General features: G+C 40.5%; 1 protein-coding gene across 9 annotated transcripts in view; it reads right to left on the bottom strand.

Annotated features, from left to right (window-relative positions):
* Positions 1–23690, bottom strand: part of PRRC2C (proline rich coiled-coil 2C) — a 77487-nt gene that overhangs the window by 23874 nt on the left and 29923 nt on the right. For 8 of the 9 annotated variants that reach the window (XM_054711706.1, XM_054711710.1, XM_028151982.2 and 5 more), the window contains exons 11-21: positions 21699–21752; positions 18559–19168; positions 17088–17257; positions 16410–16659; positions 15228–15438; positions 11324–13570; positions 8906–9114; positions 7348–7502; positions 1798–2581; positions 1336–1421; positions 106–291 (exon numbers count right to left, since the gene is read on the bottom strand). In XM_054711706.1, the coding sequence (XP_054567681.1) occupies positions 106–291; positions 1336–1421; positions 1798–2581; positions 7348–7502; positions 8906–9114; positions 11324–13570; positions 15228–15438; positions 16410–16659; positions 17088–17257; positions 18559–19168; positions 21699–21752 (4962 nt within the window). The remainder of the gene's footprint in view (positions 1–105; positions 292–1335; positions 1422–1797; positions 2582–7347; positions 7503–8905; positions 9115–11323; positions 13571–15227; positions 15439–16409; positions 16660–17087; positions 17258–18558; positions 19169–21698; positions 21753–23690) is intronic. The other variant, XM_054711707.1, reaches the window with a different exon arrangement.

Below are 23690 nucleotides of genomic sequence, written 5' to 3'. Positions count from 1 at the left end.
CACGATCAAAGGCATTCATTGAACACAAAACGTAAAACTGTTATTTGCTCTCATAAATGTTAGTGGCTTTTATACAATTACACCTCGAGTATGAATTGTGCTTACCTTCTGGGCTTTGATGGGGCCTGCCCGTGGCTGCTTCTGCCGTTGCTCTTTAGGTTCAGGAATTTTGTCAGTTTTTTCCGAAAGCACAGGAACAATTTCATTTTCGTTCCCATTTGAAGCTGGAGCACCAAACTGAATTGTGTCAATTCCAATTTCAACTCCACTTTCTTGACCATTCTTTGTTCCCTAGTAATAGAATATTTAAAAACTTGCTATCAAACAGAGTTCAGATTTGAATACATGATTTATGTAGCCCCACACATTTTAAATATAATAAAAGGAAGTTTGAAGTAACCTACATATTAACTGCCATTGTTTTAAGAAAACCTTCCCTTAAACACGATTTGTATATATTAGAAAACAACTAATAAAATGAAAACTAGGACAAGACTTAAGTTTTTTGTTTTTAATTTATTTCAGAGAGGAAGGGAGAGGTTGAGAGAGAGAGAGAAACATCAATAATGAAAGAATCATTGACTGGCTGCCTCCTGCATGCTCCTTACTGGGGATCGAGCCCACAACCTGGGCATGTGCTCTTGACGGAGGAAATCGAATCCAGGACCCTTTGGTCCCCAGGCCAACGCTCTAGCCACCGAGCCAAACCAACTAGGGCAAGACTTAAGTTTTTAAAGTCCTGATTTTTATGTGTTATGAGTATAATCATAGGTCATCACAGCCTCAAGTTCTTTCATCACTTAAAACAAATGTAAAAGCAACAAACACAGAAAGACACTACCAGCAAGAAATAAACAGATGAATGAATGGGGGGAAAGAATAGCAATACCAGTGTTGCCTACTTCTAAGTGTGCTGTGAAAATAAAATATACTCATTTTTGTTGCACTTTCTGTGTGCTAGGCACTGATGTAGAGACATGACAATCTAACTCACAGACCTTGCATTATAATGGATAGAGAAAATAGACAACTGAAAAGTCAGATAAGCGATACACAAAAATTAAGATATGGTTAAGCCATTTTAGATTGGTAGATGGAGAAAGACCCCAGGAGGTCATACTGAAAGTGTTTCTGGCAGAGCAAACACCTAGTAGAAGGTCAAGAATAAAAAAGGCTAGAACAGTTGGAACACAGCAAGTTAAGAACAGTGATAAGAAGATGAACAAGCAGAGAGCTTGACGACACACAATTCTGATGCATGCTGAAATTTGAGAAACTGTTTTAAGGAAACTGCCCCAGTAACCCCACCAAGACCATTAGCAAGTCTATTCCTACCTCTGATGAAGTAGCTGATCCAAACGATGTTAGAGGCTTATTCCAGGCACTGACGGAAGGTGGCTGTGGTGGACTAATGGGCCCTACTGAAGAGAAAAAGCCACAGGAAATGTGAACACCAAAATTAAGAGACTAATAATCCAATCTTTATAACCTTTTCTTTAATAGTAACTAGACAATAAAACAATTACTTTTCACACCACACTCAGAGATTCTTGCATACCAAAATAAATATTAAGTCCCCAAACACTGTGTATTGCTTTTATCAACATATAAAATATGGCTATTAAAAGTATAACACCCTTGACTTACAACCAAAGGTTTTAAGGAAGTTAAGGAAAGATTACTGTAACTGCTTCCTACTAAAGAAAAGGCTAGAAAAAAAACAACATATTGAATATATAAACAAAACTAAAAACAAACCCCAATATTCCCAAGCCATCATTTCTGTTGCACACTTACATTTCTTAGAGATGTCATTCAGCACAGTTGGTGGGGCCACCTTGTTATCCCATAATTCAGTTGTAAGAGTGCCATGTGACTGTGAGGTCTGGATGGATTTTCCTGTGGCTACATAATCGGTGCCATTAGGTGTTTGAGCTGAAGGTAGTCTAATTGAAGGTGGCGGCTGTTTTGAAGATGGTGTTGTTGTCTGCAGGGGACTCTGGACTGGTTTGTGAGTCTGTCCCTGAGTTTGGGCTGGGGCAGTGGGGCCTGGGATTGTGACTGTGACAAGGGCTGGGGTTGGGAGTGAGACTGGGGCCGAACTGGCTGGGGCAGTTGGGGCTGAACTGGCTGGTACCGTTGGGGCTGAGCTGGCTGGAGGTGTTGCTGAAGTTGGTGGTAGGGCTGAAGCAAGAATGGGAATTGAGGCTGAGGCAAGAATGGGGACAGCGGCTGGGTTTGAAGCTGAGGCAAGGATTGGGGTTGGAGCTGGAACTGAAGAAGAGGTTGGAGCTGAGGTGGAGGCTGGAGTAGGAGCTGAGGCTGGAGTTGGGAGTGGAGTGGCAGTTGAAGTTAAGACTGGAGCTGCGGATACAGCTGTGGCTGAGGGTGAGACTAAAACTGGAGCTGAGGGTGAGATTGAGGCCGGAACTGGACCTGAAGCCAAGGTTGAAGTTGGACCTGGGGCTGGAGCTGGAGACTGGACTTGCTGGGTCCCTGTAGCCTGTTTTTTGGCAAATCTTGGAGGAAGCTTAGAAGTCTGACTTCTTCCTTTCTCACTGGCATTCTTTTTGTTCCAGACCTTAAAAAATTGGTAAAAATAATTTTTGTCAATAACACAGTTAAAAGTAACAGTTCATAAATGTGATTTCTAACAAAGATACCTACTGCTAATTTAGCTCCTTTAACTATTCAAAATAGATACTGCACAGAGCAAAAAATGTCAAAGCTGCTCATGAGATTTTAAATTATGAGAAGCCAGGGTGTGATTGAGGGTAAAAGACAAATGTGTATTATACATTCTTTATTTTTTTTGCATTTTCATATTTTTATTATTTTTTTTAATCTTTATTGTTGATTGTTACAGTTGTTCCTCCCCGCCCCCCATAGCTCCCTTCCACCCGGTTCCCACTCCACCCCACTGTCCGTGTCCATAGGTACTGCATACCATAGGTACATGCATATAAGACCTTTGTCCAATCTCTTTCCGCACCCCCCCACTCCCTTCCCCCTGAGAAATGTCAGTCCGCTCCATTTCCATGCCCCTGATTCTATTACATTCACCAGTTTATTCTGGTCATCAGATTTTTTATTCATTTGATATTTAGATTCACTTGTTGATATATATTATTTGTTGTTCATAATTTTTTACCTTTACCTTTTTCTTCTTCCTCTTCTTAAAGAATACCCTTCAGCATTTCATATAATACTGGTTTGGTGGTGATGAACTCTTTTAGCTTTTTCTTGTCTGTGACGCTCTTTATCTGACCTTCAATTCTGAATGATAGCTTTGCTGGGTAGAATAATCTTGGTTGTAGGTTCTTGCCATTCCCTTCTGACCTGCATAGTTTCTGTTGAGAAATCAGCTGACAGTGGTATGGGTACTCCCTTGTAGGTAACTCTTTTTCTCTTGTTGCTTTTAAGATTCTCTTTGTCTTTTGCCCTTGGCATTTTAATTATGATGTGTCTTGGTATGATCCTCTTTGGATTCCTCTTGTTTGGGGTTCTCTGCGCTTCCTGGACTTGTAAGTCTATTTCTTTCACCAGGTAGGAGAAGTTTTCTGTCATTATTTCTTCAAATAGATTTTCAATATCTTGCTCTTTCTCTTCTTCTGGCACCCCCATAATTAGGATGTTGGCACACTTGAAGTTGTCCCAGAGTCTCCTTAACACTATCTTCTTATTTTTGGATTTTGTTTTGCTCTTCCGGTAGGGTATTTTTTGCTTCCCCGTATTTCAAGTCTTTGACTTGATTCTTGGGATCCTCTAGTCTACTGTTGAATCTCTGTATATTATTCTTTATTTCAGTCAGTGTACGCTTAATTTCTGACTGGTCCTTCTCCATTTTTTTGGCATTCTCACTAAGATCCTTGAAGGTCTCACTAAGTTCCTCGGAGGTTTCTAGAAGATTCTTGAGTAACTTTATAACTGTAGTTTTGAATTCTATATCAAGAAGTTTGCTTTCTTCCATTTGTGACATATCTGTCTCCGCATTTTGGCTGTTTCCCTGCGTTTGTTTCTATGTATTGGGTAGCTGCTATGTCTCCTTGAGTTGGTAGAGTGGCCTTCTGTAGTAGGTGTTCTATAGGGACCAATGGCTCAGCCTCCCCAGTCACCTGAGCTGGGCACTCTAGGTGAACCCCTTTGTGGGCTGTGTGCACAGTTTTGTTATAGTTGAGCCTTGATTGCTGTTGGTATCACTGGGGGGAATTGACCTCCAGGCCAACTGGATATGGGGACCAGCTGTGTCTACAATGGAAGAGCTGCTGTGCAGGAGACACCCTTATGGGGCAGGACTTGCTTCAGTGGGGCTTTGGTGCTCACTGAGTCTGCCCTTTGAGTATATCACTTATGGATGTGAAGAGTTATGATCTGGTATGGTCTCACACTGACGATTGGGTACACTGGCTCTTGGATCTCCAAGGCGGTGCCAAGTCAGCCACTGTCTGGGGCCACCCAGCAGGAGCTACAGAGAGATCTGCAGATTTCTCCTCTTTGTATTGGGTTTGGAAGTGCCCAGACCCAATTGTGAAGCAAGGCAGGCTGCTGCCTGTGCCGGCCTTGGGCCTTCTTTTAATAGCTTTGGGGCTCCTTGACCCAGCTGCAGCTTGTTTGACAGGTTTTAGGCTGAGAAAGGGCAGGCCATTCATATGCAAAAGTTGCTACACACAGCTTGGGTGGGGTGGGGTCTCAGGGAATCTCTAGGGCGGAGCAAACAACAATGGCTGCCAGTCAGCCCCACACAGGGTAAGTCCCAGCACAGGAACAATGATGGTTGCCAGCATCTCCATCTGGAAGAAAGCACCCCCGCGTTCCTGCCCCGATGACCGAAAGTCCAGTTTCTTCCCGTATGTGTCTTGGTCCCCCCAGAGTCTCGCCTGGCACTGGAGCTCAGAGCAAGTGGGAACTTATATCTCCCTCCAGATTAAAAAACCAGCACACTCGGGTGCCAGCCCATTCCGTACCTCCTACCAGCCTCAATGTGCTTTCTTCTTTACCTCTCTAGTTGTAGTACTTCTACTCAGCCAGTTTTCCCTCGGTTCTGGATGATAGTTGTTCTGTATTTTAGTTGTAATTTTGATGTGTTTGTGGGAGGCAGCAAGTACAGGTGTTTGTTTACCTATGCCGCCATCTTGGTTCTCCCTATACATTCTTTTTAAAAAAATCCTCTCCTAAGGATATATGTCCATTGATTTTTATTTTATATTTTAAAAAATATGTTTTTATTGATTTCAGAGAGGAAGGGAGATAGAAATATCAATGAGGAGAGAGAATCATTTATCAGCTGCTTCCTGCACACCTCCTACTGAGATTGAGCCTAGAACCCAGGCATGTGCCCTTGAGTGCAATCAAACTTGGGACCCTTCAATCTGAAAGCCAATGTTCTATCCACTGAGCCAAACTGGCTAGGGTTTCCACTGATTTTTAGAGAGAGTAGAAGGGAGGGACATAGGGAGAGAAGGAGGGAGGGAAGTAAGGAGGGAGAGAAACATCGATTGGTTGCCTCCTACATGCGCTGGACCGGGCCAGGGATCCAACCTGTAGCCCAGGTATGCCCTTAACTGGAATGGAACCTGAGACCATCCGGTCCACAGTGGGCCTACACTCTAACCATCAAGCCACATTGGCCAGGGTGTATTATACATTCTTTTATTTTAAATATATTTTTATTTTTACAGAGAGAAAGAGAGAGGGATAGAGAGTTAGGAAAATCGATGAGAGAGAAACATTGGTCAGCTGCCTCCTGCACACACCCTATTGGGGATTGAGCTCGCAACCAGGTGTATGCCCTTGACCGGAACTGAACCTGAAACCCTCCTTCAGTCCATGGGCCGATGCTCTATCCACTGAGCCAACCTGGTTAGGGCTATTATACTAGTACACTAGAGACCCGGTGCACAAAATTCATGCACAGGGTGGGGTGTGTATCCCTCAGCCCAGCCTGCACCGTCTCCAATCTGTGATCCCTCTCACAATCCACGACTGCTGGCTCCCAACCGCTCGACTGCCTGCCTGCTTGATTGCCCCTAACTGCTTCTGTCTGCCAGCCTGATCACCCTCTAACCACTCCCCTGCCAGCATGATCGACACCTAACTGCTCCCCTGCAGGCCCAATTGCCTCTAACTGCCCTTCCCTGCTAGCCTGTCACCCCTAACTGCCCTCCTGTGCCGGCCTAGTCGCCCCCAACTGCCCTTCCCTGCCAGCCTGGTCACCCCTAACTGCTCTTCCCTGCTGGCCTGGTGGACACCAACTGCCCTCCTCTGCTGGCCCGCTCACCCCTAACTGTCCTCCCCTGCAGGCCTGGTCCTCCCCAACTGCCCTCCTCTGCAGGCCTGGTCCCCCCCAACTGCACTCCTCTGCAGATCTGGTCCCCAACAACTGCCCTCCCCTGCTGGCCCTGTCACCCCAACTGCCCTCCCCTGCTGGCCTGATTGCCCGCAACTGCCCTCCCCTGCCAGCCATCTTTGACCACATGGGGGCGGCCATCTTGTGTGTTGGAGTGACAGTCAATTTGCATATTACCATTTTATTAGATAGGATTCTTAATACACAGGGTGATAATCTCTTTTCTACAATTCTGAAATTTAAAAAATTAAGCTCATCTGCAGTAAATTCACCTGGTAGAAAAGCTGATCTGACAAAAAGCTACTTATTGACCTAATTCGTGTTTGCCATAGAAGCATTCATTTTGGAGTGTTATTGGGGCACTATGCTACACAGAATATATGCACTACTATTTCCACCTTCCCAAAGATAATAATTAACAAATGACTTCTGAAATTATCTAGTTCTAAAGGTTATGTCCAATTGATCTCAGTATTACTATCCACATAGAATTTTTATAGTGTCTCTCGTTTTTAAGCTCTCTCATCTGCTAGAGGTCTTTATCACTACAATTCATGTGTTCAACTTATTTTTGTGTGTCAGCATTTAGCAAAAGGGATGTTTGGGTTGATTTAAATAGAACAACTTATTCATTCTGTGTTTAAGTAAGTGAACTAATTTAGACTACAATTCAAACTTTCTAAGTCAAATACCTGCAACTTTAGATCATCACAGTTGCGTCTGCTAGGTTTCCAAGATAATTTAATGTTAACGCTGACAAACAAGTACCTGTCACTGTTATGTAACTAAAGTAAAGAAGGTCTACACTAAGCCGAACAGTAATTATATTCTATTTTATCTCAATACTGGTTAAAACAGTTTAAAGTTGTGAAAATCCAGTCATTCTCAACAGTGAATAATAAATCCAGCCTTGACTTTCCAGGTAGACAGAAACCTTGATTATTTGCTATCATGTTTTGAGCAACAACCTAAATAACTAGCAAAAAGCTGAAACACTGAACCTGTATGATCTGTTCTTCCTTCTTCCGGCGTTCCTCATCCTGTAAACGTTTTTGTTGTTTTTTGGATACCACTTCAGTAAAACCATCATCATTCAAATTTGACTGTGGGTCTTCAACTACCGTTACTTCTGGATGGTCATCAATTATAACAACACCTGTGGGTATGGAAGATATTTTAAAATATTTTTCCCCCAATAGAAACATAGAAATGTTCAGTCCAGTAGAGATTAAAAAAGACAAGGCAAAGATCTAGTTCTTCCCATAATTCACAGTGTAATCCATTTCCCACACCATAAGATGTCCATTCATTATTAAGATTTGAAAAGATTTCATAAACACAAGGTTAAAAATAAAAGTCCTGCCCTGACGGTGTGGCTTAGTAATTGAGCATGACCCCTATGAACCAGGACACCACGATTTGCTCCCCGGTCAGGACACAAGCCCAAGTTGTGGACTTGAACCCCAGTAGGGGCCATGCAAGAGTCAGACCATCAATGATTCTGTCTCATTATTGATGTTTCTATCTCTCTCCCCTTCTCCCTTGCTCTCTGGAGGAAAAAAAAGTCCTAAAATTATCTGCTTTGAATGATGTAGTTTTTTCTTAATCAATACAGTAGTAATGTGTTTTTTTTAAATAAAAATTACCCTATCATCCAGTCAAATCACTTTAACCTCTCTCTACCTCTCCCAGCCTGAGATCTGTGTTATGCTGTGAAGATCTATATAGCACTTTACCTCACTTGCATCTAGCCTTTCTTAAGAGGTGGGTATTGCTGTTTCTCTTTTTTAAAGGATACAGTAAGCTCTGAGATGCCCATTTGCTAGGTGAAGTTATGACTAGCCAACCTGATCTTATGACTCTTAATGCCTCTATTTTACATAGACCATTGTCCACAATGTGTACTCGTTAAAAACAAGTGGCATGGATGTGTACATATCATAACCCATCACATGAATGACTCCACTCATTGTCCTACTAACAATTATTCTGGCTATCTTGTTAAAATTATCATATATCCCAGTGAGTATAAGAAGTCTAGATTCATTAAGCAATATTAAAAAATTTAAAATAGATCAGGTCTTAACCTAGTAAATCTCTCCATTTTATTCAGTTTTTCCAGTCTAAGTCTCATCTGAATGAATGACAAATAGCTCATTTTCACCTAAGTGTGTAATTCCTTAACTTCCTCATCAAACAAGTTCTTATTGCTTGTCATCCTTTGCATCTGATAACCTATCACTCCATAGCTTTCTGAAAGTATCCATAGTAACACAGCCTCCCATCCTATCATTTATTCTCTAGTTACCATATCTTAGATACCTATTTCATCAAGGTCACAACTCAATGAGGTTTAGCATTTCTTTCATTTAAGACAGCATATGTATACAGTTGTTATTTTAGTTCAAGTTAAATCAGTTAGTGCTTCATATTCAGCTTCTATTGTTTAGGTCAACTCTTTCCTTCTTTGATAACTTTTTTATGTATAGCATCCAACTCAATACAGCAAAAAGACAGACAGATAGATAAATAAATAAGTAAACAGAACCTAAGACGTACTTGCATAATTGTTGAGGTCAAACTGTGACAGTGCATCTACTTTCTCTTTGGGTTTCTTAGGGCCTGGTTTTGGGTCTTCTCTTTTTTTCCCTGCAGAATCTTTGGAGTTCTTTTGTCCTGTTCCATTAGGTGTTCCTTCCTGGTGGTGTGCAGAGCTGCCATTGACAGGATCAACACCAGTTGTGCCTGCAGACTGGTCATCAAATGGCCTACAAAATAGTAATTAGAGATATTACCACCTCCACACTCGGGTGGGGGTAGGGAATCCTTCACTGGCAATTTGTAAAATTTAGTCTAAGAAGAAATAACAGTGGGATAGAAGACCTTAGCCCAAAACCAATAAGCCTTAGTGGTTTTAGCTGAGAACAACTTCACTAAAACTGAGCTTCCCAGTAAAGGAGATGGACTTCTAGGGTAGCTCTTCCCAGCAATTAAATTAGAGAATCCTGAAGGTTCTTATGTATCTATTTGTCTATCATGTTATAAATAAATGAGCTAAGCCATGACCGGTTTGGCTCAGTGGATAGAGCGTCGGCCTGCGGATTGAAGGGTCCCGGGTTCGATTCCAGTCAAGGGCATGTACCTTGGTTGCGGGCACATCCCCAGTAGGGGGTGTGCAGGAGGCAGCTGATGGATGTTTCTCTCTCATCGATGTTTCTAACTCTCTATCCCTCTCCCTTCCTTTCTGTAAAAAATCAATAAAATATATTTTAAATAAATAAATAAGCTAAGCAACATTTTATAGCAGAAAATCTGTAACCCAAGCTAGTACCAAGTATTCACTACTAGATCTTTTCTTTTATTTTAAAAAATATTTTCTTATTGATTTCAGAGAGGAGGGAGAGATAAAACATCAACGATGAGAGAGAATCATTGATCACCTGCCTCCTGCAAGCCCCCTACTGGGGATCGAGCCCACAACCTGAGCATGTGCCCTTGACTGAAATTGAACCCGGGACCCTTCAGTCTGCAGGTTGATGCTCTAACTACTGAGCAACCAGCTAGGGCACTACTAGATCTTTTCCACAAGAGGGCAGCCTATGAAAATTTAGAAAAGCTTTCTATGTTTATACCATGTTTTTTAAAAAGTTTAATCAGATTTATACATTAATGTAAACATGTAAACAACACTTTCATATGGAAACAGTTCACTTCATAAAACTAATGTATTTCTAAAGTTTTTGTTTCCTAACATAAATTTTATTCTTGGCTTCATTTTATAAATATGTTATGAAAACAGACCTAGGGAAGTTGGGCTTAAAATTTCATTTCCATCATAGCCTATAGTATCACTTAAGATAAAAGCTTACCAAGTGCCTGACACAAGCATGACCTCCAACATCTGAAAAAATAGGCACTTGTCTTCTAAATGGGACTCTTACAACATTCATTTTAACTACAAGGTGCAACTGCTGTTTCTGCAGGTTCAGCATTGTTAGCATTTACCTGGCACTAAAGTCTTACTAAGTAGTTGAAATCTACATTGCTCAAAAACCCACAAGATTGTCTTAAGTATTACTCAAACTTCTAATAGTTCAGGTATAGTCAGTAACTGCATTGTTATTGTAACTATATGTTACCCTCTTCTTTTGGACCTTACAAAAGGATGTTCAAATTCTTCTTAAGCAAATTCTTAGGACACACAACTAGTCGCATTATCTCCCTGATACTTTTTCTAAATTATTATAAAGCAAAAATGTTCACTGATGGATGAAATGCTAAGTATATGCAACCAGCCAGGCCTAGATTTAAAACTAGGTTTAATTTTTTTCTAATACTAAAGAAATCAATAACTAACCAACATTTTAATATTTAAAAGAATAGATTAAGTTTAGTACAGTTTAGAACCATTCTTTTTAAAAAATCCAATAACCTGGTATTTATGTTAGTGGTGGCCTTGGTGGTTGGACAGGACTTTGCTTTCTGGGTTTCTCTCTAGCTAGATCATTTATTGTAGGCTTGCAGCTAGAGGGGAAATATAATTTATCCTTAAGCTCAACATTCACTATCTATAAACCAGTACAAGAGTGATAGAGTTTATAGTTATAACATATTAATTTAAGTCCAGAGGACACCTGTGAGCACCACAGTGAATGAGAAACAAAGAAAAAGGTGGGCTACTCATCATCAGTAAAAGGACTTACTAAATGTACAGATGCAGCCCCAGGTGCATAGATTTTCCCAAAGCTACAAATTCCTAGAAGGCCTCTACTGGACACGAGGCAGGCAGAGACTCCTGAGCGACATTAACCTCTCTCCTTCAAGCACCCGTTACACTTGGAGAACAGAAAAGATAATTTGGGGAGAACAATGTGTGGTCCTCTACCTAGACTGGCTCCTTTGCACAGTTCAACCAAGAAGTCTACCTTGAGTATCTTTAAATGTGCAAAAGTAATTATATGTGAAAAAAGGACTCACCCTCGCTTCCCACTTTTGGATGGTGGGCCACTTCTCCTTTCATTCCTAGGACCTGAGAAATTCCTCCCGGATTTGGGTGGACCTCCGTTGCCACGCCGATTCTGGCGGTCCACACCAGGTCTTTGACTAGAAAAACTTCTCTTTGCTATTTCTCTTTTGGGGGCTGAAACATTCTCTCCTGCCTTCACAATAGCATGTGCATTCAAATCAGCATTTTTTTTTTCATCCCTCTCCCGCCGCTCATTGAAATCACTGCTTTCTGAAGCTGTTTCCCATTCTTCATTTGCCTGATCTGAAGAGTTCTGATTAGACAAGTCTGGAGTCTTATTCCCAGAAACATCCCCAGCAGTACTAACTGGTTCTTGAACCACGTTACTCACTGTGCCATTTGTGGGCACTGCCACCTCATTGGTTTTTGAGACCGCCTCCCTCTCTCTGAGCCGTCTAAATCGAGGAGGCTTATCTTGCCTGGGGGGTCGGGTAGGACGCTGCCTTCGGGGCCTCTCTCTAGTTGGATCAAATTTTCGCTCAAATTTTGGAGGTCGCTTATCAGCTGGTATAGGAATAAACTGCTCATGTCTTCTTGGTGGCTCTCCATCATCTGGTTTAGGAGCTTCTGCCTGCCTTGGGTTCCATTGATTTTCCCGATAGGCAGGTCTTCGTAAGGTGGAAGGGCGCGAAGGGCGTCCCCCAGGGTCCCTCCCACCACGTCTGAATGTCCCCCCTCTGCCTCGCCTGGTGGGCTCTCCTTTAGGCAGGAAACCTGGTTTAGATTTATCATCATCCCTTATGTACGGTTTGTCTAGAGGTCTATTATCTACTCGGACATGATTTTCAGGCTTGAAAGAAGATTGAGGCTTTATAGGTTTTTTGTTTTCAGACCGCTCATCTCTTTTGGGAAGTTTTCCTTTGCTTGAACTATCCTTGTCACTTGCACTTTCATGAATTTCACTGTCTGTGTCAGTCTCGGAACCTCGCTGTCGTCTTCTTTTGGGAACAACTTCAAAATCGGAGCTCTCACTACGAGTTTCACTTTCCTCTCGCTGTCTGAGAGGTCCTGAGGGCACATGCTCTGTCCGAGGCTTAGTGTCCCTGTACTGAGGATACTCTCGAGTGTGCCCTCTGCCACCACGGCCCCGCCCTCCGTAAGATCCTCTATAGCTTCGGCCTCTGGAGTAATATTCTCCACGGCCTCGACCTCTGTATCCTTGATCTGGAAACCAATCTCTATCTCTTGCTTCTTTCCAATAGGTTCTAGGAGGTTGAGTTGATTCTTTTTTAACTACTGGCCTTAAATCTGATCGAGGCCTCTCTGTAACAAGGTCTTTGCTGACGACTTTCTCGGGTTGTTTTTCTTCTTTGACTGTTGGTGCTGTTACAGTCTGATTTACAGTTTTAGTTGCAGGCTCTACCTCAGCACTACTTACAGGTTCCAAAGGCTTCTCAGTGTCTGGAGGTGGCTTTTGCACCAAAGTTGGAGTTTCTGTTGAAGGAAATTTCTCTGGTTCTGGTTGAGGTGGTGGTGGAACGGCCTGTGGCTGAATAGGCGCTGCAGGTAGTGGGGGTGGAGGAAGAGGATCTTTCTTTTCCGTTTTTTCCGGTTTTACAACTTTCTCAGTGACCTTTTCTCCTTTTTCTCCTTCTTTCTCCTTCCTCTGCTCTCGTTCCTCTTTCATATCTCTAAGAATAGGTTTTTTAATGGGACCTGACCTTCTCACAGGTCTGTCATTACCTTCTTCTCTCCTGCTGGAGCTTGGCCTCGGGCCCCAACGAGTTTCCGATTTAGATTTATACAGTTTTTCTGGTTTTGGTCCTTCAGAAGATCGTAGAAAGCCATCCTTTTTTGGTTTTTCCTCTGACCGTTCTGCTGGTTCTTTTGAATCAATGCCCCTGCTGGTTACTTTAGGAATGCTTGCAGATGTCTCGTTTCTTTGCTCCTCTGATTTTTGAGTATGGTTAGATCCATGGGAAACACTTCTTTTCCGGGCAGGCTGATTTTCTCCCAATGAAATCCGCTCTTCTTGAGGAGTGGATATAGTCTTTTGATCAGGTACATCAAAGCAAGCAGACTGACTGACTGTGTCAGAGTGCGGAGGTCTAACGTCTTCCACAGACCTGCTTAAAACCTTCTGTACTTCGGCCTCACCTGATTCTCTAACAAAGTCTGCCTTTGGATGGGCCTCTAACTGATTATGTTCTACAGGATAAGCAGCGGTGATCGGTTCCTGATCCAGCGCGGCTTCAGACCTAGCATAAAGAGAATTCAAAAGCATAACCTCAAGACAAAATCTTTCACACATGTAAGTTCATAGCAAAATAAACCCTCTAATTTTAAGGCAAACAATGGATCCTAATCATAAACAGCATCTTCGTGTCTCTATAAAGTTTAGTGCAATGTTATTTAAAATAGCCAAGAGTAGAAACGCCTTAAATGTCCCTGACGGATGAATGAGTTAAGAAAATACAATATCCTATATATAATAAAAAGGTAATTGCAAATTGACCCTAATGGCGGAATGACCAGTTGCTATGATGCGTACCAATCACCAGGAAACAGAGGCTCAACGCAGGAGCTGCCCCCTGGTGGTCAGTGTGCTCCCACAGGTGGAGCTCCACTCAGCCACAAGCCGGGCTGACAGCTACAAGAGCAGAGGCAGTAGCAAGAGCCTCTCCCGCCTCCTCGGATGTCCGACTGGTGGCTTAGGCCCGCTTCTTGTGGGGAGCAGGCCTAAGCCATCAGTTGGACATCCCGAGGGCTCCCGGGCTGCCAGAGGGATGTATGACTGCCATCATAGGCCTGATCCCCTGGGTAATGGGCCTAAGCCGGCAGGTGGACATCCTGCAAGTTGTCCTGGACTGCAAGAGAGCGCAAGCCAGGCTGAGGGACCCTCCCCACCTGCCGAGTGCATGAATTTTTGTGCACCGGGCCTCTAGTATATACATAATGGAATGTTATTTAGCCATTGAAAAAAACAAACAAACAAGAAAATCCTGTTATAAGCTACCACATGGATGAGGACATTTTGTTAAGTGAAAGAGTCACATAAGGACAAATACGGAATGATCCCACTTATATGAAGTATATAATGTAATCAAACTCATTGAAGCAGAAAGCAGAATGGTAACTGCCAGGGATTGAAAGGGACAAGGAATGAAGAGTTGCTACTAAACTGGTATACATTGCAGTTGGGCAAGATGAGTTAAGTTCTTGAGTTCTGCTCTGCTGTACATCACTATACAACGCTGTACTGTATACCTAAAATTTTGTTAACAGATTATGTGTTTTCCCCACAATTAAAAACGTTGAAGTTCATTCCTTTAGACTGTGCTGATATGACTTTTTGAACCCATTAAGACTGATAATTTCCACCTATAATCCAATACTACCTTGAGTAGGTCTATCTTTCCCAAAGAATCAGAATTATAAAAATTATAATATATAAAGAGCAGAAATTCTAACTTTATGGGTATAAGTTTATATAGACCACCAATTGTCTGCTACTTCAAAGTTTCTTTGAATTAGATGGTGTGTTATATTGATCTTAGAAAAAATCTATAAGATATTGATGATTAAATGTCTGCCATTTCTCATTAGCGGAAGAATTACATCAATACTTTACAAGACTATATGTCAAGGATCTTATCAATGGTAGAAACATACCAATTTTAACATGTACTGAATTTCAGCATTTAATTCAGTGTACAGAACTAATTTACAAAGAGCCCTAATCAATACAGAAATGCCAGAAAAAAAAAAAAATGCCCAAAATGAAATGACACACACAAAATGGGAGGCTATCAGGTTTGTGGCTCAGTCCTGAATCAGAATGACCTTCAGGGATGCTAAACAGTATTCGTTTCACCACAATAGTCTATTGCGTTTATGAACAGTTTTCATAATTACCTTACACCTTCAGGTTCTTCTGCTGTCTTGGGAGCAGTGGCCTGCTGTGGCTCCGTATGAGGATAGGGCTCTGACCCCCACATCATACGAGGCTCAGAGAGGGAAACTGCATGATCTCTTGCAGATCGAGCTATATGCTCAAATGACTCCGAACTGTTGGCTGAGCCTTCCATCTGGTCTCTTCTCATCAAAGGCTTAGGAGGAATCATTCCTGCACAAAAGGTCAGAAAAAGATGGGGGTTGGGGGTGGGAGGGAGAGAAATGAAATAAACAAAAGCATTAAGAGACACAGAATCTAAGTTATTAATTGCTATTTGGTATTCTTGATATACTCAAGCTAAATAAATACTTTTTGCCATAAAATTAATGAACTCAACAAATGATTACTGGCAATTATGTTTTTCCTTAAGTGAGGTTTTTATAGCTGCTATTAAATAAACAGATTTAAGAACTGAGGAAACAAAGCAAGCAAAACCACAATAGCAGCCTATTTTACCTTATAGGAAAGAAAATATAATCAGATAATAAGCATTGTAACTCTATGCATGTTAAAACATAAGGAGAATCACACCAATAGTGAAAACTTCAGACAAAATATTTCCTAAAGAAAACTATTAATCTAGTAATCTTAGCTGATCAATATGCTATAAATTATGCCTTTTAAATTTAAAATTTCAATATCACAATAGGATTTCTTGATCATGTTTTTATCACTTATAAATTTTCCTCAATAGTTTGATAATGGGCTGTCTGGATTTATTTCAATAGATTCCATGAAAGACTGCTAATTCTTTTGTTTTTAGCTAAACTACAAAGAAACAAATGTTAGGCTGATAAATGTTGGAAAAAACTAAGATGGAATATATAATATATGGAAAAATTCAAAGCTACAACAAAAGAATGAAACAATGTAGCAAATAGATATTGTTAATGAAACTAATTTTCCAGCTTAAAAACTTTAACGTTTACAAAGCAGAAAATAGCTATCGTAATTTAGTCTTACTAGTGCCTGGCATTTAACTACTCTGTGCTAAAAGCAAATGATCTAATTTTATGATTAAAAATCTAGCAGTCCTTTAAAGTTCTTAAAGGAATCAAGACTAAAAATGGAAGAAAAAAATGAAAAACTTTGAACCTGAATAACTACAAGTGAGCCATGCAACAATGAGGATTTGAACTCACCAGGATGAATGGGAGGAATATCCATAGCAGGTCTACCTGACATCATTCGAGGATCCATGTACGACTGCATCATGAGCCACCTTGGATCAAAGCCCATGGAAGCCAAGTGCTGAGGGTGGGGTTGCATGGGCTGGTACAGAGGTCGGTGTGGTGGAGGAGGGACAGCAGCCCCAGATGGCTGTGAAGGGACTGCCTGGGGAAGGACACCTTGTTGCTGCTGCTGCTGCCACTGCTGCTGTTTCATCTGTTCCTGAAATAGCAGAGTCCCACAGTTTGAGATTGTAGTTCCATGTGAAATATTAATATGACCAATCAAATCAGAAATTACAGGACATTTGGAATAATTCTAGAAAAAGAATGAAAAGACACTTAACAACAAAAGATGGCAAAACAAAAGAACAAGTTATGGAATCGTGACTTAAGCAACTAATCACTCATTCATTATATTGCAGAAACCATTCCCTAAAAAGGGAGGTAGTGTCTATAAAGGAGGCAGAGGAAAAAGGAATGACAGAAGTTCAAGGTAAAACCCCTATTAACAAACTATTCTTAAAATGGGAAAGAATTTTAGGAAAACCACTGTGCTTTATGTATTGTAGGTTTTATGTCAAATTACTTCTCAGACTATTGAACAATAAACTTTTTCAATTGTACATGATAAAATGTTGTTATTGTCACCTGCTGCCGCTGGAACCGGGGTGGTAAAGACTTCTGGAACTGTTTAAAATAACCAGATAGAACAGCAGGCCGGGGCTGAGACCCTGATTCTGGTTCTGTTTCATGCGCCACTTGAGTGGTCTCTTTCTCACTGCGATTGCTGTCTTGTCTGGTGAAAACCGGGTCATCCTCTGCCCAAAGAAAAGAGAAAAGATAATGACAATTTTTCTATAACACTTACCAAATACAAGTTTGTGCTAAAGTGAAATTATTATATTTAAAAAGGTAAGGAAGATAAAATCATCCCCAATACTCCAAAACACTGCTTTGCATTCTAATATTGATAGCCATCAATGAGGTAACAGTAGATTAATAAAACCTTTGATTTCCTCAAAGATGGATTCTTATTAATACTGAGATCACAGGTCCAAATGCTTCACTATACAAAGATCTGTATGATTTTCTGTGATAGTAAAACATTTTAAATACCTCCTATCTTCCATGGTTTAATAAATATTAATGTTACTATCAATATTTACTTATAGTTTCCAAGAACTTATGTGAAAACACAAACAGCCTATAAAATACTTAAAATAAAACATAGTGATTTTTTTTTTAAATCAAGGGACTATTATTTATAAAGAAAAAGAATGAATTTAAGTCTGATGACAACATAGTGATCACTGGCTATCTTCAAACATATAAATCATTGTTCTATGTAAAGGGTGTTAAGTATGATTACACAAAAGGAGAACCATACAAGACCAAAGAGAAAAATTTCACCCCAAAGAAAACCACAGTCATATTTGTTCTAGAAAACAAGTATGAGTATAAACTCAAAAGAAATAAAAGCAGGGTCTCAAAGAGATTTCTGTACACTCACATTCACAGCAACCTTATTCAAAATAGGTACATAAAATGGAAACAATCCAAGTGCTCCCCAGCAGATGAGTATGTAAGAAAAATGTGGAATATACATATAATGGATTACTAAGCCTTAAAAAAAGGGAAATTCTTGTGATATGCTACAATATGGATTAAGTTTGAAGTTGGTATGCCAAGTGAAATAAGCCAGTCACAAAGGCTGTGGAGAGAGAGAAATAGGGAGCTATTGTTTACCGGGTACAGAGTTTCGGTTTTGCAAGATGAAGAGTTCGGGGAGACGGATGGTGATGATGGTTGCACAGCATTATGAATGTATTAATACCACTAAACTGTGCACCTAAAAATGGTTAAGATGCTAACTTTTATGTCGCATGTATTTAACCACAAGAAAAAAATTAGGGAATATATTAAAGCACCCAATAAAAGTTAATTTCTCTCCCCCCCAAAAAAACCCCAAACCTCACAAACTTTGTTTTTTAAATTACACATGAAATTATATTTTAGATTTCTAAATTCAGATTATACACATTAAAATATACAGATATCAGCACTTTGAGTAACGTGAAACATTTTGTAAAGCGTATAAGAACAAATAAAGCTATTATACCTTTATTACAGTTCTCACTTTCTGGTTTTTCTACCATAGTTTCTAAAGCAGGTTCTTTGTGTTCAATTTTTTCCTCCACTTTTTCCCTTTCTTTCTTCTCCAACTCCCATTCCTTTTCCTGCTCTTTCGGCTTCTGCAGTTCTAGTTCTCTTTCCTTTTCCTGCTGTTCTAGTTCTTTCTCTTTTTCTTGCTTTTTTTCCTTCTCCATTTCTCTTTGTTTTTCCTGCTCTCTCTCCAGTTCTCTCTCCTTCTCCTGTTGCCTTTCTCTTTCCCTCTCCTTCTCCCGTTCTTGTTCTTTTTCAAGTTCTTTCTCCCGCTCCCGTTCTTTTTCTCGCTCCCTTTCTCTAATTTCCTCTGGAGATGGCTGCTTGTCCACGATGCCCAGCTTCTCATTTAATCGTTTCAGTTTCTCGGCACAAGCTGCCTTCCTCTGTTCTTCCATCCTCCGCTCTTCCTCTTCACGCCGTTTACGAGCGCGTTCCACCGCCGCAGAGAGTTCTGACTGCTGCCTTCTTCTTTGCTTCCATATTTCATCTTCATCTGGTACTTGCTGCTTCGGGGGGAAAGGGCCTGGTCTTCCAGGTACTGCCTGTCGGTCTGGAGGAGGATGCTGAAACATTCAGAGAAATTATCTGATGAGATGAAACCAATCTATTTCTGACAAACGGGGGATATAAATAGGCATGGAGAGGAAAGAAAAAACTCCACAAAATGTCAGAAATTTTCCCGATACACATACAACATTAAAATGCAAACAAGTAACAACATGGGGAAAACATTAAATCTAGATTAATTCTCCAAACTAACAGCAGAATAATTAATTCAACCACCTAATATTTACTGAGTATGTGCCTATGTATTGTCTGGACATGAGGCTCACTCAGTATTTGTTGAATGAAGCTGTCACAACATGACTTTCAGAATCTAAATTTAGAGACAAAGGAAATTTAGCATGTGTGTTTTAACAGCAACTGCCGAAGGTGGAAGCCTAAAGAGGGGGAAAAAGTCCAGAAAAATGCATGATGGCACGAAGTGAGCCCTGAGAAGACGGCAGTGCTACGGGAAGGGCGGAGAGCCGAAGACGCTAAGTGGGAAAGAGCACTGCCACTCCACAGAAGGAGTCCCTAGAAATTGGCCCCAGAAGGAGTGGAAAGAGTGCCAGCTCCAAAATGAGAAATCCAGAAAGGCCCATCTAGAGTCTAAAACGGATCAAAGAAGGATCACCTGGAGACTGAGTTTTAATGACTTAATTTTCAGTTAATGTGTTCTAAAACAAGTACTGTAAGGTCTAAAAGCACTGCCAGCGACTATGTAGACTAGCAAAATAAAAAGGGTTGAAACATTAAGGACTTTAAAAAATTTTTGTTTTAAAAATACTGATTTTAATAATCTACGAGGGTGAAAAAACCTAAAAAGCCATATACCTACTCAGAATCCTAAAAAATAATGGTCTGGTGAAAACAGTGGGCTGAATATGAAAAAACAAAACAAAACTCCAGGAAGACAAGACTATAAATTACTAACAGTGCTGTCTTAGGCAAACCACTTACATTCCCTGGTGCTGTTTACTTTATCTATAGCTCAAAGACAAGCTGCATAAACAAAACAATTATATAAAAGTACCTAATGTACACAATAAACTCAGAACACGCAATTTTTTTTAAAAAAAGCAACTTCGCTGAAGTATAATTTATATAAAATGTGATGCACACACCTGAATACTACTGCCCAATTAAGACATGGAGCCTTCTCACCACTCCTCTGCCCACACCCTGCCCCCAGCCAGCCTCGGATCCACGCTGGCAAGAAAGGGTAATTTTGCCTTTCTTAGGATTTCAAGTCATATTCTCTTTTGTGCCTGGCTTCTTACGCTCAGGATAACAGGCTGAGATCACTGTGTGCATCAAGTTTGCTCCATTCCACTGCTGGGTAGGGCAGTACTCCTTCTCAGGCACACGGTTTTATCTGTGCATGGACTCGTGGATTACTTCTGTTTTTAAACTATGAATAAAACAGCTATCAGCATTTATGCTTATGTCTTTGTGTAAATGTATGTTTTCATTTCTCTGGGATAAACATCTAGGGATGGAATTGCTGAGTCATATGGTAAGTATATGTTTCACTTCATAAGAAACAGCCAAAAATCACTTATCACCCAAAGTGATTATAAGGTTTCACAGCCCCACCAGTAATGTAAGAGGGCGCCAGCTGCTCTAATCCTCACCAACATTTGGTGTCATCAGCCTTTTTAATTTGGGATGTGTTGTGGTTTTAATTTGCATTTCCCCGGTGACTAAAGATACTGAGCATCTTTTTATGTGCTTGTTGGCCACCTGTATACCTTATTTTGTCAAGTGAATGTTCAAATCATTTTCTTGGATCTTATTGAGTTGTAATATACTTTTTAATTGTTGATAGTATTACCAGATGTCTACAAGGGAATGAGAACACAGCCCTGAGCCCTCCAACACTCAAAGTCCAGTACAGGAGGCCCAGAAGGAATGCTAATTGAAGGAAAGAAAATAATATAATGCCTCAAAAGCAAGTAAAAAATGAGTTTTAAGAAGGACAGAAAGATTAACTATGTAAACTGCTGCTGAGATTAAGTAAAAAGAAGAAACTGAATTTGGCAAGATGGAAGTCATTATTGACCTTGATAATAGTTTCAAAGGTATAGTGGGAGATGTTAATGAGAAAGTGAAGACAAGTATAGATAGCTCACTGAAATGATTTTGCCATGAAGGAGAGCAGAGAAATAGAGTCGAGACTCAAGGGGGATAAAGGGTGGGTGGGAGTTAAAGTAGGCCTGGTTTAAAAGATGTTTTGAGAGATAATATTACTGGCAAGTGATAGAAGATGGGATGGAGAGAACAAGGAAAAGAGGTAAGGATAACAGGAAGGCAGTCAGAACAGGAAGGGCACTAAAATGGGAAAAGTGGGTGCTTCTTGTTTTCCTAGCGAAATGAGGAGTTTGTTTCTCAGCTGAGAACGAAGAGGGAAGGGATGAAGAGGTAGACATGTAGGAGCTACAAGGTAAAGAAAGTTGGTAAAAGTTATAAATAAAACACATACGCAGAATCTTTCCTGAAAACAAAGTCAAATACATATAGACCATAAGCCAGCATGTAGTTAAAATTTACCTGCTGTGCAAGCATCTTTGGGGGTGGTGGCAGGTGAGAAGATGGTCCACGTTCCTATGGATTGTTACAAAATAATTAGAGAAAGATATCTACTGGAAATATTTCTGACTGTATATATATATTTTTTTCAGTGAGACCACAAGATTGCAAAAAGCAAACCATCATTATCCTTTCCTCGTTTTCAATAAAGCTGCAAGGTAACTTTACGTTCTACAGAATTACTCTGTGATTTCAATAAGGTTAGAATCTCAAAAGAACTTGGCAAAAAATTAGAATTTTAGTGTATAAAGTCTGGAATTCTAGCCCAGGTAATTTGGCTGCTTAGAAATATGCCTCTAATTTAAAATTTTTATTTATGTAAGCCCAATACTTTTTCTGGATTTTCTAACAGCAAACTAAAACTGAGATTTACCTAAAGAAAAACAACAACATCTAAAACATGTTGAAACCAGATACAATATATGGATATTCACTTGCTAATATATACATCATTGTCACACGAAGAAAAAATTTAGATATCAAAAAATGTCTATAAAATATTTCTCGGCAGCAAAATATCAGACATATGTCGTAGCAATGTCTTTACTGATACAACTCCTAGGGCAATGGAAATTAAGGAGAAAATAAACAAATGGAACTACATCAAAATAAAAAGCTCTGCACAGCAAAAGAAACCATCAACAAAACAACAAGAAAGCCCACTGCATGGGAGAACATATTTGCCAATGCTATTTCAGATAAGGGTTTAATCTCCCCAATTTACAGAGAACTCATACTACTTAACAAAAGGAAGATAAACAATCCAATCAAAAAATGGGCAAAGGACCGAAACCGGTTTGGCTCAGTGGATAGAGCGTCGATTCTGGTCAAGGGCAAGTGCCTTGGTTGCGGGCACATCCCAGTGGGGGGTGTGCAGGAGGCAGCTGATCGGTGTTCTCTCTCATCAATGTTTCTGACTCTCTATCCCTCTCCCTTCCTCTCTGTAAAAAATCAATAAAATATATACAAAAATAAAAAAATGGGCAAAGGACTTAAATAGACACTTTCCAAAAGAGGACATACAGAAGGCCGAGAGAAATATGAAAACGTGCTCAAAGTCGCTAATCATCCGAGAGATGCAAAACAACAATGAGGTACCATCTCACAACTGTCAGAATGGCTATCGTCAACAAATCAACAAATGTAAGTGCTGGTGAGGATGTGCAGAAAAAGGAACCCTTGTGCACTGCTTGTGGGAATGTAGACTGGTGCAGCCACTGTGGAAGACAGTATGGAGTTTCCTCAAAAAGTTAAAAATGGAACTCCCATTTGACCCAGTAATCCCACTTCTAGGACTATATCCTAAGAAACCAGAAACACCAATCAGAAAGGATATATGCACCCCTATGTTCATAGCAGCACAATTTACAATAGCTAAGATTTGGAAACAGCCTAAGTGCCCATCAGCAGATGAGTGGATTAAAAAACTGTGGTACATCTACACAAGAGAATACTACGCTGCGTTAAAAAAGAAACTTTTACCATTTGCAACAGCATGGATGGAACTGGAAAGCATTATGCTAAGTGAAATAAGTCAGTCAGAGAAAGATAAATATCACATGATCTCACTCATATGTGGGATATAATGATCAACATAAACTAATGAACAAAAATAGATCCAAAGACAAGGGGCAGGGGAGGGAGGGGGGTTTAGAGATCAACCAAAGGACTTGTATGCATGCCTATTAGCATAACCAATGGACACGGACACTGGGGCTTTCCCTGGGGATGGGCGGGGGAGAGAGGGGTTTGTGTCAATCGGGGTAAAAGGAGACATATATAATATTTTAAACAATAAAAAAATCCTATATAATAAAAGCCTAATATGTTAAGTGTCCGGTCATCCATCCAAACAAGCAAAGTGTAATATGCTAATGATATGCTAAGGCAGCTCAATTGCTCGCTATGATGTGCACTGACCACCTCGGGGCAGAGTCGACTGGTTGCTATGAT

The sequence above is a fragment of the Eptesicus fuscus genome, chromosome 22 (assembly GCF_027574615.1).
Source record: "Eptesicus fuscus isolate TK198812 chromosome 22, DD_ASM_mEF_20220401, whole genome shotgun sequence".
Lineage (NCBI taxonomy): Eukaryota > Metazoa > Chordata > Mammalia > Chiroptera > Vespertilionidae > Eptesicus > Eptesicus fuscus.
Note: the sequence above shows the minus strand (reverse complement) of the source record. Positions and strands in the feature narration are given on the sequence as shown.